The sequence below is a fragment of the Embiotoca jacksoni genome, unplaced genomic scaffold (assembly GCF_022577435.1).
Source record: "Embiotoca jacksoni isolate LCO1_2020_lvr unplaced genomic scaffold, fEmbJac1.0.p SCAF_41, whole genome shotgun sequence".
Lineage (NCBI taxonomy): Eukaryota > Metazoa > Chordata > Actinopteri > Embiotocidae > Embiotoca > Embiotoca jacksoni.
This window is the reverse complement of record NW_027185394.1, coordinates 2,767,483-2,787,702: the sequence shown is the minus strand read 5'-3', so window position 1 is coordinate 2,787,702 and position 20,220 is coordinate 2,767,483. Positions and strand designations below refer to the sequence as shown.

General features: G+C 43.7%; 1 protein-coding gene across 2 annotated transcripts in view; it reads left to right on the top strand.

Annotated features, from left to right (window-relative positions):
* The first annotated feature begins 1,886 nt into the window (after positions 1-1,886).
* shisa7b (shisa family member 7) overlaps positions 1,887-20,220 on the top strand; it is a 34,383-nt gene continuing 16,049 nt past the window's right edge. Inside the window, exons 1-3 of one of the 2 annotated variants that reach the window (XM_069168735.1) lie at positions 1,887-2,204; positions 15,111-18,258; positions 19,838-20,080. In XM_069168735.1, coding sequence (XP_069024836.1) covers positions 17,795-18,258; positions 19,838-20,080 — 707 coding nt within the window. In that variant the 5' untranslated portion in view covers positions 1,887-2,204; positions 15,111-17,794. The remainder of the gene's footprint in view (positions 2,205-15,110; positions 18,259-19,837; positions 20,081-20,220) is intronic. The other variant, XM_069168736.1, reaches the window with a different exon arrangement.

The window sequence follows — 20,220 nt, the reverse complement described above, 5'->3', positions numbered from 1 at the left end:
TGCATAAACATGAATAAATAAAACGCTCGGTCCCATTTCGTGTTCGCCGAAGAGGACGAGCCCACAGACGGACTCGCTGGCAAAACGCATCAAAAAATATTTAATTACATGTTAAATTCTCAGAAAACATAATTCATTAATTAAACCTTGTGGGAACGTCTCCGGGCCGACGCGTATCCACGGTGACCCGATATCCACGTGCGTGAGCGTGATGTAGAGGACGAAGTGACGTTAAAAACACTGATTTCTGATCACTTTGGACAAAAAGGTCTAAAATAACTTTATTCTTTTCCTCTTTTAATTAAAGTAAATCGTAGCTAACATCGCCGCCGCGGTTCAGAGCATCAGGAATATAAACCGGAGCTCGACGCACAGCGACGGAGAGATTTACATTTTATATTTTTCTCTCTTGTTGTTGAAGCCAGCAGTGAGTGATGGAGGCAAAAAGAAAGAAGAGGGGCCGGGGCCAAGAACGAGGGGGGTGGGGGGTGGGGAGGGGGGGGGAGGAGGTTGGGGGGGGGGTCTGCTAATTTTCTGGCTAAAAAAACAAATCATAATTAACGCATTTAGATGTTAGAGGCTGCGGTTGTCAAGGTAACTGATGACACCGCATTATCGCTTCTGCATCCTCCATCCTCCCGCTTCCCCTCCCATTCATCAAGCAGCCATTGAGCAGCTCCTGGCAAAGGGGGAAGGAGGTGGAGGGGGGGTTAGTGGGGGAGGAGGAGGAGGAGGAGGAGGAGGACCACCTAAACTCATATCAAGCTGCTATTTATTCACAGAGGCGAATTCACACACTTTTATTAGTCTGGGATTAATCCGGTGAAGTCACTTACCAGGAGATGATTGTGTGATGAGAACTTCTTATTTAATTTCTTTTTAAAGGCTCACTTCACCCACATTATTAAAACAATATTTATTTTCTTTTTAAAGGCTCACTTCACCCACATTATTAAAACAATATTTATTTTCTTTTTAAAGGCTCACTTCACCCACATTATTAAAACAATATTTATTTTCTTTTTAAAGGCTCACTTCACCCACATTATTAAAACAATATTTATTTTCTCACCGGCCTCTTGCTCAGTCACCTGTTCAGCTGTGGTTTTATTATGCCCCAGTTTTAGCTGCCTTCAGCTCTGTTCAATAAATGCGGATATAAGTTCGTACGTGGTGCTCGAAGCATTGAAAAATTTAACTTTTTAACTTAAAAAAAAAAGCTGAATGAAAAATTTTAATTGAAAAATGCTCATGAGACGCATTAGCATTAAACGCAGATCAATAATATCTATATATAGACTATACATTTAGTCAGATATAGAATATATATGACCTGATTTCATGTTGCTGATGTTAATCAATCGTATTAATATTTATATATCAAGTTTGCGGTTTCAAACATGACTCAGCCAATCAGATGTTCTTATCGGAGCTGTCTGATTGGTTGATCAGAACTGTCGCTCCAGAACCGCTAGTTCGGTCGCATATAAAATATACATGTTAAAGGCTATGAAGTGACGTCATGTTTCCGTAGCCGACGAGGACGACTAACCGTTTTTTTTTGTTGTTGTTGTTGTTTTTTTTTCCCCTCCGGTAAGCGCATTGATAACGTGACCACGTTAACGGTCAGCGCGTTATAATATAAGCGGTCACAGGTGGCGCGCGTGCTGGGAATTTACCGACGGTTTTCGAACGCTCCTCAGCCAATCAGACGCGATCACCCGGAGCCGTCCGCCTCATGATTGGCCGATCGTCCCCCCCCCCCTCCTCCCTTCCCCCCCTCCGTAACTTAGCAGCGCGTCGACGTGACAGAGGGCCATCACTGTCCAATGAGCGCACGCGACCCGCGGAGCGCAGCTTCCAGTGAAGAGAGGAAGGAAGCAGCACGCGCGAGGGGGGGTCACAGCGCTCGAGACGTTCACCGCAGCCGCCACACCGACCAGAGCGCGGCAACGCGGCGAGATCAAACATTTTGTAAACTCGTCCTCGCGCTGATTTTATACGCCGTTGTTGTTGTTTGTTTGTTTGTTTGTTTATTTTTTTTTGTACTGGAGGAGAACAAGCTCGCGAGGCTTCGCTGCGGCTCATCAGCTTTCCTTTCACCAGACCTGGGGAATTACAATGAAAAATGTAGGTGACACATTTGCCTTCACAGTCCAGGAATCACAATCGGACCTCCGCGAAGACCACGAAGAAGAAAGCAGGTAAATAACAATTATTAAAAACAAATAAATAATAATCCTCTTTATGAACAGCGCGTGTTTAAAATTATGAAGTAGCATTTTGGTGGTGTTTTTTTTTTTTTTTTTTTTTTTTTTTTCCAACCCTGCGTAACTTCAAAGCTCGTCACATTTGTTGAGGAGGGAAACGGGTTCAGTGAGTGTTTACATGATAAACATCTTCACTCAACCTTACAGGCTTTTTTATTATTATTTATTATTATTATTGTTTTTCTCTGACGGTTAAAATGAACTTACAGCGTCAGTGATGCCACATTTCCCTGGTTTTAAGGCGCATGTGTGCCACTGCGCTTTAATGGTGAGCCTATTGAGGGGAGGGGGAGTGTGTGTGTGCGGGGTGGGGGGGGTGGGGGGTGGGGGGCGACTGTTATCTCCACTGCATTTATATATATATATATTTTAATTCAATTTAAACGGGGCATGATTTCTCCTCTGTCTCTTACCCCCCCCCCCCCCCCCCCCCCACACCACCAACCACCACCACCACCCAAAAAAAAAAAGGGGGGGGGGGTGGTGACGATGCCGCATCTATAAGGATCAGCATCCTCTCTGGAGCTCCTGCTTAAAGGAAAAAACTGTGTTTTTGCTGCCTTCATTTAGTCTGTTTTGTGTTGCTGCGGTGTCGTAGACAGGCGAACACTTGTGGGTTTTATTTTAATTTATTTATTTAAAATTTATTTTGATGCTCTCTCGTCTGCTTGCTACATACAACACCGTAACGCCTCGGCATAATGCAACAAAACACTCCCATTTTGTGTCTCTGTGATGCACAGCAGCATCACCCATACATGGAGTCACCTAGCCGCTTGAGGGGGGTGGAGGGAGGAGGAGGGGGGGGGGGGGTGGAGGAGGGGTGGAGGAGGAGGAGGAGGGTAGGGGGGGTGATTGGTGTGGTTTTTTTTGTGGTCTGCATGTGTGTGTGTGATCAGTCTCTCATGCACACACACATGACTGCCTCCAACGTGAGCATAATTGCCTCATGAATGCATCATGCTAATGCAGGAACGCTGCAAACACACACACACACACACACACACACACACACACACACACACACACACACACACACACACACACACACACAGTAAGTTAGGTAAGGCTAGCCAGCAACCTGTGAGCCCATGAGGCAGCAGTGCTAGAGGCTGTGTGTGTGTGTGTGTGTGTGTGTGTGTGTGTGTGTGTGTGTTTTGGCCATGCATGTGTGTAGGTGTGTGTGTAGGTGCGTGTTTGTGGATGATATCACCTTGCATACAGTTGCAGGGCCCCTGTGTGGTTCGAGGATGTGTTTTTGAAACACCTACACCTGCCTCACCGTGGTACTAAAAGTGAGGTGTACATCCGAGTGCCCCCCCCCCACCAACCCCCCCCCCCATAATTTTACGCTCCTGTGATACTTTCACCTGAAAGTGAAAATCAAACCTGAACATGTAAATCGTGTAAAAAAGAAAATATCAGCAAACTCTGAGTGTCAGAAAGTCGCTGGAAAAATATTACAAAAATATGATTTCACAAAGTTCAAAGTGAAGTCGGGTTACTTTTTATTTTTTATTTAAAGTCCAAACTCGAATGTATTACATGTAGTCACATCTGAGAAGCTGGAGCCGGAGAACATTTGTCATTTCTTTGGTTTGATAAATGACAGAAATGGTAATTGAATGTTAGAATAAATGAGAGTTCTCTGATTTAATCAATCAATCAATCAATCAATCAATCAATCAATCAATCAATTTAACAACATGGACAGAAAACAGACAAAAAAATTTGTCTAAAATGGTGAAAACGGTTTAATTGTTAGAGGACAAAGTGGCTCGTTTGGTTTGTCCACCATCTTAAAACTCAACTACATTCAATTGACAGTTTAAAGCTGCAGTTGATAATAATAATAATAATAAACCAAAAAAAATCTTAAAGACGGCCGTGATGTCATGAAATTACAGTCCAAAACTCTCAAAGATTCTCCATTTGCAACGATATAAATGTAAAAAAAAAAAAAAATAATAAATCTGAAAAATGGTGGTTAAATTGAATAAAATTCATAAAATTTGGTATTTTGTGAAAAAATTAAGGCGAAAGCTTCAAAGCCATAAAGAGAGAAAAGACATCTGCTGCTGGAGAAGCTGGAACCACTTCACGGCCCGATTAAATGAATTCATTGATTTTTGTCTGGTTTGTTTCGCGGGTCGATCTTTTAGCGGGTCGAATTCAATTAAAACTAATATGTAGCGGCTGTTTGACGGTAATAAACCCTCAACTTTAAACGTGTGTTCGCTCCTTCTGATCGAAGTGCGTTAAAACATTTAACATGGAAATAAATAAAAAATAAAATAAATAAACCCACCGGGAGGAGGAAGCCAGAGCTCTCCGTCCGCCCACGGCCGACCGCAGTGCAGCCACGGGACGCGATGCGTTCAAGTCGAAGGGGGCAGCGCTGCGATTGTAGACGTGTGTGTGTGTGTGTGTGTGTGTGTGTGTGTGTGTGTGTGTGTGTGTGTGTGTGTGTGTGTGTGTGTGTGTGTGTGTGTGTGTGTGCAACCCTTCAAGCTTGCATTGAGCGATCCCACTTTTTCAAGCTGTTTTTTCCGTGCCTATAAACACGCCTACCTTTTCATTTATTTTATTTATTTTTTTTTTTTAAGTGAAATCAACAAGTTTCCCGCCCACTCTCTGGGGGCTGTTGAAAGGCATTCTGGGAAAAAACAAAAACAAAAAAAAGACAAAAAGCAGGGGAATCACTGATTGAAGTGGAAGCAGGTGAGAGAAGTAGGAACTTGATGATAAAAACCAGCGAGCGCTGGCACATCACAGAGGGATGATATAACCGAGGGTGTTCCTGTGTTTCGGTGGGTATTTATCTGGTTTTTTTAGTGATGGATTGTTTCTATTAACGACGAAGGGACTTCAGCTCGCTCTTGGATGTTTTGGCCCGGTAGCTCGTTCCCGGCGCGGTTCGGAGGAGGTGGAATCGTCTGCAGCTCCGACCGTCCGTCGTGGTTTGTTTCATGAGTCAGCGGTGATTAATCTGATCGGTCACTTCTTCCACGGAAACCGGGACTTTTTTTTTGTTTTTTTTTTCATTGCCTTGAACGCAACCTGGCCGGACGTTGGTGGGATTCCACCGCCGGCTCTCTTTTATTTCAGCGGAGTAGAGTCTCAGGTGTCCACGTCATCACCGGAGACGTGGGTACAAATAGATGATGGTGTTTCTCACATAAACAAACAAAACAACAAAAACAACCTTCGGGAATTAAAAAAAAAAAAAAAGCTGTTTTTTTAAAGGATGTTTAAAGCCAAAACCTTCACGAAATTACTCTGACAGATATTTTCCTTTTTTAAAGTGACCTGACCCATTCAGGACATGTGGCTGGCTGTCCCGGTACCAGCTGGGACCGTAGACCGTGATACTGGAGCGGACTCGCTAGCCTGCGTGGAGTTTATTTTTGAGTGACGATCTCGTGTGCACGGGTCGGCCCGGTGGACTCCACCGACTGCCTCAGCGAGGTTGTTTTTTGTTTTTGTTTTTTCCCTCCTGGTTCTTCATTAGAGTCCAAAGACACACGTGTTCGGTGGATTTGGTGATTTTTAAATTGGCCCTCTGTGACCTCTGTGACCCCGTTCAATATAAACGTGGGTATAATAATGGATGGATGGATGGAAAGTAGCCTGTTATTCAGCGACCTAACTAGCGGTTCTGTCATATATATATATATATATATATATATATATATATATATATATATATATATTTTTTTTTTTTTTTATAACCGCTTGAAGACCATTTGAGTTTTACATTTATACATTTGTATAACTACGAGCCTTCAGGAACACTTGAGATCATCTGCTGCTGATTTATTTGGAGGTTCAGCAGCAAACAGCCGAAAAGGACAAAACTACCTGTTAGATATCAGCTCAGTTAATACTTTTAAAAGAAAGATAAAAATCTGTACATTTAAGCTTTTAACTGGTTACTCCTGAAGCTCTCCTGCTCACTACCGCTCCTTTAAAATGGATATTGCTAATTTTATATTTTACTATTTGTGTTTTATGCATTTCATCTGTTTCTCTTGCGTCTCATTTCTTTTCTATATTTTTTAAATGTTCCTTTATTTCTGTTTTTATGTGAAACACTGCATGTAATTATCTTGCTGTGAAGCACTTTGAGCTGCATTTCTCTTATGAAAGGTGCTACACAAATAAAGTTTATTATCATTTATTGATAATATGGATAACAGTGTCCATATTACAGCAGGTCCTCGTCTTTTCACCCCGACTTTTGCCTGCGCTGGTTTTTCCAGGTCCGGCCATCTTTTTTAGTTTTACTTCTTCCTTACGAAGAAGTAGGAATGAACGTTGGTTACCGAGGTAACCCCCGGGTCGACCAGGTCCTGAAAGCGGTCACTCTTTTGGGTTGATCCCCTCAAGTCATGAAGCAGAATTTGAATGCATGAGAATCCTGTAATTACAGTCTGGAGCCACAGGGGGCGCTGTGTCCTCCTTCTCGTCAAACGTTACGCGTGTTTGCTTTCAGTGACTCTTCTTCTCCTGTTACGTTTTTAAATGACATGACCGCTGAATGAAAAACCAGCTGCTCTGGTGGACCTTGTTTTATTCTGTCCTGTAATAGATCCGGATTAGATGGTCGGGCTGGACAATAAATCACATCCGGCGTGTACCTGACATTATTCATCTCCCGCTGGATGACATTTTTTATATCATACATTTTTCTTTTAATGGAAAAAAAAAAAATAGACTGAATCCATATTCAATTAAACTGACGACAACAACAACAACAACAACCGGTGGCTTTGAGGTTGCGGAGGATGGCAGCGTGACAAAATATTGTGAAAATAGTGTTCAATGTTAAAAAAAACCCAACATATTTCATTCAAAGCATGACTTAAATAACATATTGATCAGGTTTTTTTTTTTTTTTTTATCTATTTAAACTTGCTCACATAACAACAAAAATCCCTGCTGCTATTTAAAATGAGCCCGTACAGCGACGAGGGTTTTTACTCCATTAGTTCATCAATAGGTCCAAAAATAAGTTGTTGTTGTTTTTTAAAGGAAAAACATTTTCCAGTTGCAGCTTGTTATTTTCACGAGGATTTACGTGTGATTATGAATATCTGATCGTGAACGTTAATTATTAAACCATAAATTCAGCCACAACCAATAAGTCCCCCCCCCACCACCCCGAGAGGTTTGTCATCTCGGAGAACAAAGTCCCTCCCTCGCTGGACCGACACCTTCCACTTGGCTGTGAGGGAGGTGCAGCACTGCGAGGCCATTTTTTTTTATTATTATTTATTTATTATTTTTTTTTTTTTCCCAGTCTGATCCGCCACCTTCAACAGATGGGACTCGGTGGCAAACGTCCCACTGCTGCACATACATGACAGCAAAACATTATGTTTCATTTACGCCTTCTGAAGCTGCCACAAAGAAAAAGAAAGAAGAAAAAAAAAAAAAAAAAAACTCCCGTGGAGAGGGGAATAATTATCACCTCGATCAGATTGACTAATTACACAGTTGGTAATCTCTTCATGAGAGATATATTCAAATTGGTTTCGCAGGTCGGAGCGGATCAAATAGATCCGTGAGACGTCTCCCGGCTGTCGCTTTCCGCTTCACAGTTACTACGAGAGCATTTAAAAAGCTCATTTACATCCGAGTTGAACCCTTTTGCACCAGTTTGAAGGTTGTTCCCAGAGTTTGTTTATTCCAGTTGGATTGGAGTAGAAATTTGCGGAGATTTTTTACGATCTTTTTAAAGACGTTATTATTAATTGTCTCTTGCAGGGGACTCTAACTTTAAAACAATGCAGTCCTATATTGCTGCAGTGGCCCTTTAAGACATGACTGGACCATCTTTCATACGGTTACGAATACCTTAAACCTCGACGCTTCCTGAACGATACTTTTTAAATTTTTTTATACAGTTTTAGTTCAGTGCAGTTTAGATGGAGGAGACTGTAACCTATATCGTTTCCCACGTTCCCTGAACACCTCACATGATATCGGTAGTTTGGCATCAAGTTCGACTGAGCAAAGTAGGCGGAGTTATCATGATGTCACCAGGTCTATTACCATAATAAACCTGGTGACGTCATGATAAGTAGGCGGAGTCATCATGACGTCACCAGGTCTATTACCATAATAAACCTGGTGACGTCATGATAAGTAGGCGGAGTCATCATGACGTCACCAGGTCTATTACCATAATAAACCTGGTGATGTCATGATAAGTAGGCGGAGTCATCATGACGTCACCAGGTCTATTACCATAATAAACCTGGTGACGTCATGATAAGTAGGCGGAGTCATCATGATGTCACCAGGTCTATTACCATAATAAACCTGGTGACGTCATGATAAGTAGGCGGAGTCATCATGATGTCACCAGGTCTATTACCATAATAAACAAGCATAAGCTACGTTTTATCATGAAGGCTACCGAGGAGCTACGTGACTTTTTAAAACACTCCCGATGTGCCGGTCGGAAAGGCGTTTTTCTCTCGATGTCTCGATACAAAACACAAACTTGTTTAGTACAATTTAGGAAAGTGCAAGAAATGTATTATTTTTCTTTTTGCGACACAAACATTACGTTCACACACACCGTTGGAGAGTCTGTAAAACCGAGCGCTTCGGGGCCGAAGTCAGTTTTTTTTTTCTTTTTTTTAACTTTACCTACCGCCTCGTCCTGCGAGTCGTTCCCCTGATGTTTGGAAACGGCACTTTAGCGGCGTCTGTCCTCCAGAATTGGGGCAGGATGTTACGCAGGGAGAGAAAGTAGGACAGATGGACCGGCGCGCCGGTGAAAAGCAACCGTGGTCTCCTGCAGAACCGCGGAGAAGGAGTTAAATTCACTTAGACCACATGTCCGATGATGGGAATATATAAATCTGATAAATTATTTAAGTGTTTCTGAAAATATTCACTGTCGTCTGGGGCAGTAACGGGGACGAGATTTGGGTTTTTTTTGAGTGACATTTAAATGTTTGGTTGATTTTTGTCTGCGTGATTATTCTGACTTCCTTATTTGGTCATTTTTCTTAGATTTTTATTATAGTAATAACCTTTATTTGTATGGCACCTTTCATACCAGAAATGCAGCTCAAAGTGCTTTACAGCAAGAAAATGACATTGCAGTGATTTTGTTTGTCGTTAAACGTCTTTTGTTTTTGTCTGTTTCGTGTTGTTATTTTCGACTTTGTTGTGTTGTAGCCGACAGACGAAGTCGACGCTGTTTGCTGTGATTTAGTTGTTAAAAAAACAAAAACAAAAACAAAAAAAAACACTCATTCTCTTCACAAACAGTTTCCGTGGTGAGATAAAAAAAAAAGAAGATTTTTGTCACCTTAATTCACAAGTTGTTTTTCCTTATATTTCTTACACCTCATTCTTGCTGCACTTCAGGTTAGGGATGCTTATTTCCAGCAAAAAAAATACCATTCAAAATTCGCCTGGCTTTAAAGTGTTAAATGGGAAGAGTTTGTAAGTAAAATGAAATAAAATCGCTGAATAATATCTGTTGTGAAATGTTCTAGTGACGTTTCAGCCCAACGAGCACCAGGTTTCTCCGCTTGGTCTGAAATAGATCACGATGACATTATTTAGCGTCGTTCGGATGAGAGTTACCGAACTTATAGTCCTCCGTACGCAACGTTATCGTGTAAAAACTGGGGTACATTAATGGATTTTATTTACAAACCGGTTTTATTCCACCGCCGCCGCAGCATCCCCGTGTCAGGACCAAGGGCAGCGCGGTGACCTTTATGGACAGAGGTCACCGCGGTGACGACTCTAACAGCGTCGCCCCGAGCTCATATTACAATACAAAACCCTGCTGCTGCTGCTGCTGCCCTTCTGCACTGGCACTTCTCCGAGCATACTTCAAGAGAAGGGGGGGGCGGAGGAGGAGGAGGAGGAGGAGGAGGAGGAGGTGGTGGTGAAGGTGAACATAGATGAGGAAGGAGGGTCAGAGAGAACAGATGGGAGACAAAGGAGAGGAGGAGGAAGAGGAGGAGGAAGAGGAGGAGGAGGAGGAGGAGGAAGAGGAAGCTGTTGAATGAGGAAGAGGGAGGTGGATTCACGATGTAGACGCCAGCCAGCCGGGATCGACTGACACCGGTTGTGTTATGTTACAGAAAAAGACTCGGGACACATAAAGGGATCCGGAAAACAACCACAACAACAACAACAACAGGAACACATTTTTAAAAAAAATTTTTTTTATTGTCATCCTCTTGGTTTTTTTTTTTTTTCAATGCTGCAGTGCTATTCTGAGAGAGACGCTTCAGCCCACGCACTGCCAGAGAGGGAGGGAGTGAATGGATGGAGTGAGGACAGTGTGTGTGTGTGTGTGTGTGTGTGTGTGTGTGTGTGTGTGTGTGTGTGTGTGTGTGTTATGGGGTGGTGGAGGGGGGGAGGAGGGGGGGTCTGCTGCACTAACTCGCTGGCTGTCAGGGAGCTTCTGTGTCATTTAAAGCTCATGTGTGTTCCTGCGAGGGGGAAAGTCAGGCAGGCGTGCAGCAGCGAGACGGACATACAGGCCAGCGCGTTACAGCACAGCGTTGGCATGGCGACGGATGGCCAGGCACGTTAACAATACGTTTCCAGTATCGACACGTTATTTCACCCCGATAAAACTATTAAATCTGACTGTTCAACACTGTTACACTGTGTTGTGATCAGGGACGAGCGCATTTGAAAATAAAACGAAAAGCACAACAAAAAAAAAAAAACTCATCATGAATCAAAATCAGCTCTAAATTGTTGATTTATTGTCAATCGACTTACAAACGATCTCTCGGGGGGGAGAAAAAGCTTGTAATTTAAGACAAAAGTATCTTATAAACCAATAACATTGAATGTATAATATCATCATGGACCTCCATAAAGAGACTGAGTCGGCGTTGCATCCCTCCGTAACCACGGTTACCGGCTCCGTATGGGCCTCCTGAACTTCTCGGTCGTCGGGCTCCTCGTGAGCGAAGCGCAATATGTCAGCGAGTCAACAAACCGGCACCACGTCTCCGAATGTTTGAATCACTCAGGCGAGCGTTACTCATACATTTAGGTTTTATAACACGGGGCTGAAAATAACTGCGTTTTGAAGGAGAAGTTTCTGTTGGGATTTACTGCAGTTTGTAGGAAATTACTGTCGATGCAGTGGGATGTTTCTGTAGTTTGAAAATCACAACAGCAGGGTTTTCCCTACCGTTATAACACTCGGGGGGCAGCAGCTTCTCCAGCTTCATTACACGCTCTGTTTTACCAACCTGGTTGTTATTCGTTTGTGTTTTTGAATTGTAATTATAATAGTTTTCTTTTAGGCAAGGCAAGTTTATTTGTAGAGCACATTTCAACAACGAGGCAATTCAAAGGGCGTCACCATAAAACCATTAAAAGCATCAAAACATAAGAGAAAAGAAAAAGGACAATTTAAAAACAATTAAGAACGAGTGATTAAAACATTAAAAACAGTCATTAAAACATTAAACAAGCTAAAGAAATTAATTAACATCCTTAAATCTGGTTCTGGTTTTCGTCAACCTCGAGCAGCCCTCCACAAATTTAAATCCCTTAAAAAATACTAACCAAATCTACTTAAACATCACATATATATATATAATACTAGTACACCAGCTCTTGGCAGGACGACAGGCAGCAGGACGACAGGCAGCAGGATGAATCCATACATGTGTGCAGCAGCAGCCGGCCTGAGATCAGCAGGGAGACGGAGCGCGAGCAGCAGGGGTGGAGGAACACCGACAGGTTGGCAGGAAACAGTCCAGGGCCAGGACAGGAAGACAGGGACGGAGGGACGGAGGGAAGGACATCGGAAAGGGCTTTTTTTTTTGTTTTGTATTGAATTAATTCACCGACTGCCTCGAAAGCCAGTCAGCTGTTTGTCCGGGCGGGGGGAGGGGGGGAGGGGAGGGTGGGGGGGGGCTTCTTTTAATTACGACATCTGAGGAAGCGAGTCGGAAAAGCCCCCGGAGGGCTGATGTGAACCCGTGCTGTCAGGGCAGCGCAGCGCCCACAACTTTTCAGAAGAAGAAGAAGAAGAAGAAGAAGAAGAAGAAGAAGAAGAAGAAGCTATTTAGGTTCCTGTGATTCAGGAAACAGCCCCCCCCCCATCCCCCTCCCGCCCCTCCATCCCCCCGAAGCTGTACAGCCAAACCCAGGAACATCCTGTTCTCATATCTTTGTGCTCCTCAACTTAATATTTGAATAATGAATTCTGCACCTCCTTTTCATTTCTCCTGCTGTCTTGTTGCATCTTTCTGCCTTCGGAGCTGCAGCTCTTCACGTCCTGTCAGCTGTCCGTGTTGTTGTCGCTCCAGGGACTCCAATCTTGTCTTTGCTGGTGATCTCATTTTTCTTCTGTTGGCTCTAGAAATCAGTGCGTGCGGGCGACGGCTTTATTTTCTTGAGTTAAAGGTACATTTGAGACTGATTTTAAAATCTCCAGAAAATACGCTTTCACTCGTTATTTGATAACTTCACTGTGATCAGCTGCTGTCGGAGGAAAAGCTTAGAAACACTGCAGCTGTTACTGGCAGTTAGTAAATGAATGAATGAACCTAATTACCACAACCTGTAGCTGTGATAAGAAGCAAGAAGATATGAAGTGTTGATTGTCGAGGGATGTTTTTTTACACACGGATATCAAAAGTGTCTTTTACACCTTATTAATCCCAAACTAGATGAGCTAATGACATTAATGAGCTCAAAGTATTGATTTGATTACGCATAAATAATGTAGCTGGGAGGCTAATTGATTGCCACGATAAGGTATTTAAAAGCATTTAATAGCTGGCAGAAGCCAGCGTTACGTGTAACAGGTACATCCCCGATATCTGAAAGATTTCAATCATCAGCTGGGTCGAACTTAATGTCGACTGTCAAAGCAAACTGTAAAAGAAAGAGGGAGACGGGTGATGGAGATGTTGGAGAAAGGAGGGCAGCGCAACGTGTAGCAGCCAATCAGCAACCAGCGGTGACGTCACCTGTTGGTTTGTGAACGTTACAAAGCCTCCAGTTCAGATTTGGAGCGGTTCGGAGCAGGAGGTGACCATATTTGGACAAGCTGGGGGAGGAGCCAGCGGTGGATCTGACCGATCTGATTGGAAACCTGACGATACTACGTCCCGCCCACCGATAGCTGTAACCTGACTGCACCACAGGCCTGTCAATCAAACAGACACGCCCCCAAAAACAGGTCTTCTTGAATCTTCTTTTCTAATGAATGAGGGATTATTTTCAGATGGACCTCCAGAAAACTAATAAGAAGGAGTGACTTTAGCTAACAACACCGAGATAACTGATGGACACATTTTATTCACTTTGGATTTGATGAGAGAAGTTGAATGGGAGTCTATGGAGCCGGAGGCTTTTTGGAGCCGACCTCTAGTGGCACTCGCTGGTATTGCAGCTTTAAGACACTTCTGGATCAGAACCATTTTTAGCTTCTGGTACCATCAAGTAGAATTTTCTCTAAACCGGAGACATTTAACTTCGTCTCAGTCAAGTAAAAATTAAATTAAATTTACGGTATGAAACTGTAAATTATGAGTTATTGATGCAGTAGCCGTCGAACATCTGACATGTTGGTCAGAAACTTGTTATTACAAGTCAGTTTTAATGAATGAATTAATATTAGATGGGAAGTCACTCGTTACATACGTTCATGGAAACTGTCACGAGTAAAGAAATCAGGGTTTTTATTTCCTGCTGCAGGCCTCATTCTGTAAACAGAGCGCACACACACACACACACACACACACACACACACACACACACACACACACACACACACACACACACACACACACACACACACACACACACACACACATTTCCTTTTGACTGTCTGTCAGATGACTCCATATGGCATCTGTCATGTCGCCTGCCCTCTTTTTTATCAAAGTCACATCACGGCTGCTCCCATCTCCCCTGTCAGCTGATGTTTTATATATAAGCGTGTGTGTGTGTGTGTGTGTGTGTGTGTGTGTGTGTGTGTGTGTGTGTGTGTGTGTGTGGTGCAGCTCCCTCAGTTTAAGCAGAATTTCAGTTTCCAGACGAGCCGTATTTAAAGCTGCTCCGGGCCACATTATTGTTGTTATTATTATTATTATTATTATTATTTTTATTATTATTATATAAAATCCCGTCCGATGTCTCTGCATCCTTAATAAACAGACTTCCTGCTTCCTGTCTCCTTCCAGTAAATCTCGCCGTGGGAAACACGAACGAGCTGCATTGAGATCTGTCTGTTCTTTTTATTGGTTTACTTGTCTGATACTTCCCGCAGATAGAAACTGAATTTCCAAAAAGACGACAAGAAATTGAATGAATTAACTGACTGTGAAGATTTTGACCTTCAGGAAGCTTGAAGCTCGAAGTAATGCATCTTTAATTATTGATTAAACGTTTGACATTTGATTCATTATATTTTTTAACGATGCCTCTAAAGTCTGAAATAATCGATATATTGCAATAATTCACGTTTTAAAAGTAAAAAGTTAGAAATGTAGCTCGCTGAAGAACGATCAAATTCAACCTTTAGATCTACGTAGCGACCTTTTTTTTTTGGTGGTCATTTATAAACTATTTTAACTTTTACATTTGAAGTCGGTGGCGAGGGTCGTTTGTTTCTACCCCCAAAAGTGGGCGGGGCATGCTGCAAGTCAAAGTTCCCGCAGCTCACGCTTAAAAAAAAAAATCAGTTTTAATAGAGTTTTATTCGTATTAGGAAAATGCTTTTTCGGGGAAAATAAATTGTACAGACTGAATTAGTCTTTTCAACGATTAAACGTTAGCTCGACTGAATGTGCTTGTTGTGTTTTTCTTCTCTTTCAGTGTGAAAACTGGCGAACGAGCGGCCGTGAAGCGGCGACAGAAAACAGAGACTTGAAGAATCTGAGCGAAGCGTCCGACCGGGACTCTCGCTGCGCCGGCTGGACGTTTCTCAGCTGCTTTTCAAAAAGCCGAAGCTCCCCACTAACTCTTCCTCCTCCTTTTCCACTGTTGTTGTTTTTTTATTCGTTTCAAAGCGGGTTGGGATCGGAGTTTCGTTTCTCTTCCCGTCTGCTGTTTTTTTTTTTGTTTCCAAGCAAAGACCAAAACCAGGTGCCAAACCGACTGTGTCAAAAGAAGAAGCAAAAAAAAAACAAAACAAAAAAATCCAATTTCTATGAAACTACACATCCTCGAGTCATCGTATATAGAAGAGTTTATTTAGTCGCGTACCTTTAATATACACAGAACACGGATTTATTGGTTTTTTTCCTCCACGTTACAACATCCCATTAAAAACCGTAATTAATCCTGTAAAAACAACAACAACAACAAAAACTTTATATCCGCTGTCTTCGCTCCGTGTTTGCTGCTCCGCGTGATTTTATTGTTTTTATTTGTTGTTTTCACCCTCGGGACGACGATCAGTGCATTATTGGTTCGAAGTGCTTTATATAACCAGATTCCTCCGGAGCTCGTAGTTGCGCGTAACCGAGGAGATTTGCGCGGCGAGCGGCGATAAATCTCCCGACATTTGATTGACAGGCGACGCGAGCCGCGTCCGACCCGATAGAGACCGTCTCCGTCTCCGCTACCGTCTCCGCCGCTCGGAGATCCGCCGCCGTCTGTGAAACGCTGTCGACACTTTGCCTCCTTCTTCCAGAAACCTCTCGCTCTTCTTTTTTCCTCCGTCGTCTTCTGTTTCTTCCACGACCGAACCTTTACCTTTACCTTTACCTTTACCTTTATCTTTACCTTTATCTTTATCTTTACCTTTATCTACTCCCGGCGACCTCTTCGACCCTTTTACTTTTGTTTTTGCATTCTTCCTTTTATTCTATTAAAAACATGCAATTTAAAACCTTCCACTGTACTTAACATTTTCTGTGGAAGGAGATCGAGTTTGTAAAAAAACATAAAATAAAATAAAAACCGACGAACACATAACTTAAAGCCATACCGAACACCAGCCATAAAAAAAAATAAACCTTTACATTTACAAAAACCTCCTCGCGATGTTTGAGCTTTCTCCGACGACGTGATCTTCAGCCACGTTCAGGGAGTCCATGACGAGAGCCGCCGACTCCGAACGTCCTTTTCAGCCGGCGTCTCGGTGCGGCGCGGCCGCCGTCCTCCAGTTCCCTCCGCCGCCGTCGTCCCTCCGCGTTGACGGATGAATCCGGACATTTTCATGTCCGTTCAGTGGGCGGAGCCGCGCTGCCCTGCTAGAACCGGGCCCAAGCCCTCCTTCGTTCTGTTCTGTTGGGCCGAGCTGAACTCCGAGCAGAGACACTCGCACGAGGAACGCACATAGACCCTCGCTCGGCCGTCGCTTCTTATCGTGAATGCCTTGACGTCTCAAAAACGACCCGATCTCCGTCCTCCAGTCGCGACCGGAAGGACTTTTTATTTATTTTTTTTCCCTTAAAGATTTTTACGCTGCTTTAAACGCTGTCATTTAGCAGCACTTTCTATTTGTTTGTTTTTTTGGTCCCCACGACGTTTAAATTCACCCTCCTTCTTATTTACACCAACACTTCAAGCATCGTGACCTTTAACTGATCCTCCTCTTCCTGTGAAGTCTTTAGAAAAAAGAAAAAGGGGGAGGAGTCATTTCATCGGGCGAGTTACAAAAGGAAAAATTAACAGTGACGGTTCCTCTCGGCTCGTTCACCAAACAGCTGAGATCTGTCGGGCCGCCGGCCGCCGTTGTTTACAGACCCAGAGCTTCACATTTGATTTAAAAAAACAACAACAACAACATTTTTTGTTTCCATCTGTGATTTTACAGATCAGTTATCAGAAGTGCCAAACTCCCGAGACGACTCGATCCGACGCGGAAAAAAACCCGACAGAAGTTTACATGCATCGCTAAATGTTTACAGACGACACGTTTCCATCGACGTTTTCTCACGCGAATCGTAACTTTCGTGCCATAAACGCCCATCGGTGGGAGATATAAGACTCCTCCCCGGTTTGTTTGGGTTTTTTTCTTTTCCTCGGGCGGGTCGTTATATCACGAGTTTACAGTTTTTTCTTGCGCTCATTTTGTTTACATAAAAAAAAAAAAGTTAAAAATAAATACTGCCTGATTGAAACATTAAATAAGCGTAAACAGGCCCATATTATCCTGTACGTTCCCATCTGATTCCACCAGAGCTACAGCCATCGTCCAGGACGTTCCTACAAAAACACTCTGAAAGACCTCAATGTTTACAGAAGCTCCTTCTGGGCAGGATTTGTATTCGGAGAGAGAAATGTTTACATTCAGGTGAGATGCTGAAAACACCTTCATGAAACATCGCGTCAACAAACTGAACCTGCTGAAGCCCTTTGGATTAACTTCGTCGGATTGAAGTTGAAACTTTTCACACCGAAGGATTTTTATAAGCGAAGAAGCCGCCGTCTCGGACGAGAAACAGTTCACCGCGGAACAGGAACCGCTCCTGATTTATTTTTTACATATTTTTTTTTGTTTTGTGTTTTTTTTTTAAACGGAGGCTCGAGAACTTTGTGATTTCAAAACAATGAGACCTACAGTTTCAAAAGGGATGCTTTGCTCGTCCCTTCATCTCCTGCTTCTCTCCTGCCTTGCTGTTTCCACGGTAACCATCACCACGGTGCGACGCGCTGCCAACGGCGATGTGAGGACTCTGACTGGCGGCGGCGGCGGCTCCTCCTCCTCCGGCGGCGGCTCCTCCTCCTCCTCCTCCGCCGCCGCCGCGGCCGGTAAAACGAGCACCGCCTTGTTCCTCCTGACCGGCTACAAGCCGGCGCTGCCTCCGCCGCCCGCCGGGCCCAAAGTGGCGCCGAAAGCGGCCGAGGTGGCGGACGGGGACGACGACCCGCCCGTCGTGGCCGAGCTCCCCCCGAAGCCCCTCCCTCAGACCATGCTGCCGAGGAACGTGACGGCCGACGCCCTGAAGCCGCCGCTCGGCGCCGCCCAGGTGGCTCCGCCCCCCAGACAGCTGGTGGACGTGGACGTGTGCAGGTACGGTGATATTGCGGCTTTTTATTTTAAAGCGTTAAAGTGACGAGTTTAAGAGAACATGTGGGCACTTTTTATTTAATTTATTTTTATTTTACTTAAGACGAGCGTTCAAATTTCACCCCCTGAAATTTAATTGGATTGTGAAGGAACAAAAAGTGGGAGCAGCTCGGTGTTTCTAGGACTCGATGTGGAGCTGTAGGACCGCTCGCCTCCACACACACCTACCTCACGCATTGTTGGACCAGGAGAAGGAGGAGGAGGAGAAGTGTTAACTTCACAGATTAAAACCCTCAACCGTGTTCTCTGGAAATGTAAACAAGTTGTTTTTGCCAGCTGGAATCTGAACACACGTCCTACTAGGATATTTCTCCGCAGCCAAGTTTTAATATGAAGGCGAAGGTTCAACTAATCACCCCCCCCCCCAAAAAAAAAAAAAAACACTGGAGTTAAGATTTTAATATAAAACAGGATTATTGACACATATTTAGCACGGAGCAAAAGGTAAACAATAAACAAAGGGACACGAGAAGTAAAGTTCAGCGCTGAAGGAGCTTCTCGTCTCTCGCCGATTTTATTTCCGTCCGTAAAAATGTAAAATGCGTCCATCATACTTTGGATGCATCATGATTTATTTATTTTTTTCCCATCCTCCTGCAGCTCTCATCTCCATCTCCATCTCCATCTCCATCTCGCCGGAGCTTGTGTTTCTTGCACTGAGTTGGCGTCTGGCTGTTGCTAGGCAACGCGCAATCAGCTCTAAATCAGCTGTGTGTCGGCGAGGCCGGGCGCCGCGAGCGTTCGGCAGCGGTCGGAAAAAAATCTAAACGCTAAACGAGACGGCCGCGATGTTTCCTCTGAACTTTGCACGTGATTCTGGTTTGTTTTGTGTTTTCACCGTCGGATTATTTACTCGGAGAGAAGATGCGACAGTGACCCGAAGCTTTTTATGTTCTTTGAGCCGGAGGAACACAAAAGGCTTCAAACCCGGCAGAACAATAGTAATAAAAACAGCCGCCTAATTAAACGGCTTCGTCATAAAAACTTTGACCCACTTTGTCGTATCCATGGCGATCTGGTGAAAAGAAAAAGGAGGTGATTTGGAAGGAGTACGCTTCATTTGAATACCTCTTCTTCTTCTTCATTTTGTGGGCGGAGCTTCAGCGCCACCAACTGTCTCGGTAGATGTGACGTATCATCATAATAATAATAATAATAATAATAATAAACTTTATTTCTATAGCACTTTTCTAAACTCCAGTTACGAAGTGCTTCACCTAAAATAAGCCATTAAAACAGGTGAATTCTAACAAACACGATGACTTTATAAAACAACCATAAAAACAAATTAAAACAGGATATAAAAGAAATAAGAGTTGATCACTTTAAAAAAGGAGCTCGTTCTGTAACTTTTGACTGAAAATGCTTTTTCACCCTTCAGATTTAACACGTAAACGGATAAAGTTTTTTGTCTTGAGTGTCTCAATGACAAAAACAAAAACAAAAAAACGCCCGGACGTAGTCGAACCTCCTGGTACTTTTGGCGTACATGTAAAGGTTGATGTGTTGAACCCACCGACAGGGGCTACTTCGACGTGATGGGGCACTTCGACAGCACCTTCAACTGCTCCCAGGGCAGCTACATCTACTGCTGCGGCACCTGCCACTACCGCTTCTGCTGCGAGCACCAGAGGAACCGGCTGGACCAGGACGCCTGCAACAACTACATCTCGCCCGTGTGGGCCGAGCCGCTGGTGCCCGTCACCCCGCCCGCCGGCAACAAGCCCGACCCGGACTTCGAGACGCTGCAGCTGCAGAACAGCAGGTCAGCCGGCGCCGATCAAAAACCCACCGGAGGGGGAAGTATTTTAGAAGAAGAAGTAAAAAATATTTTCTGTGCTTTTAAAAACGCGACGTCTGTAAATAAAACTTTAAATGTTTCATTTTGAACATCACGGTTTTTTA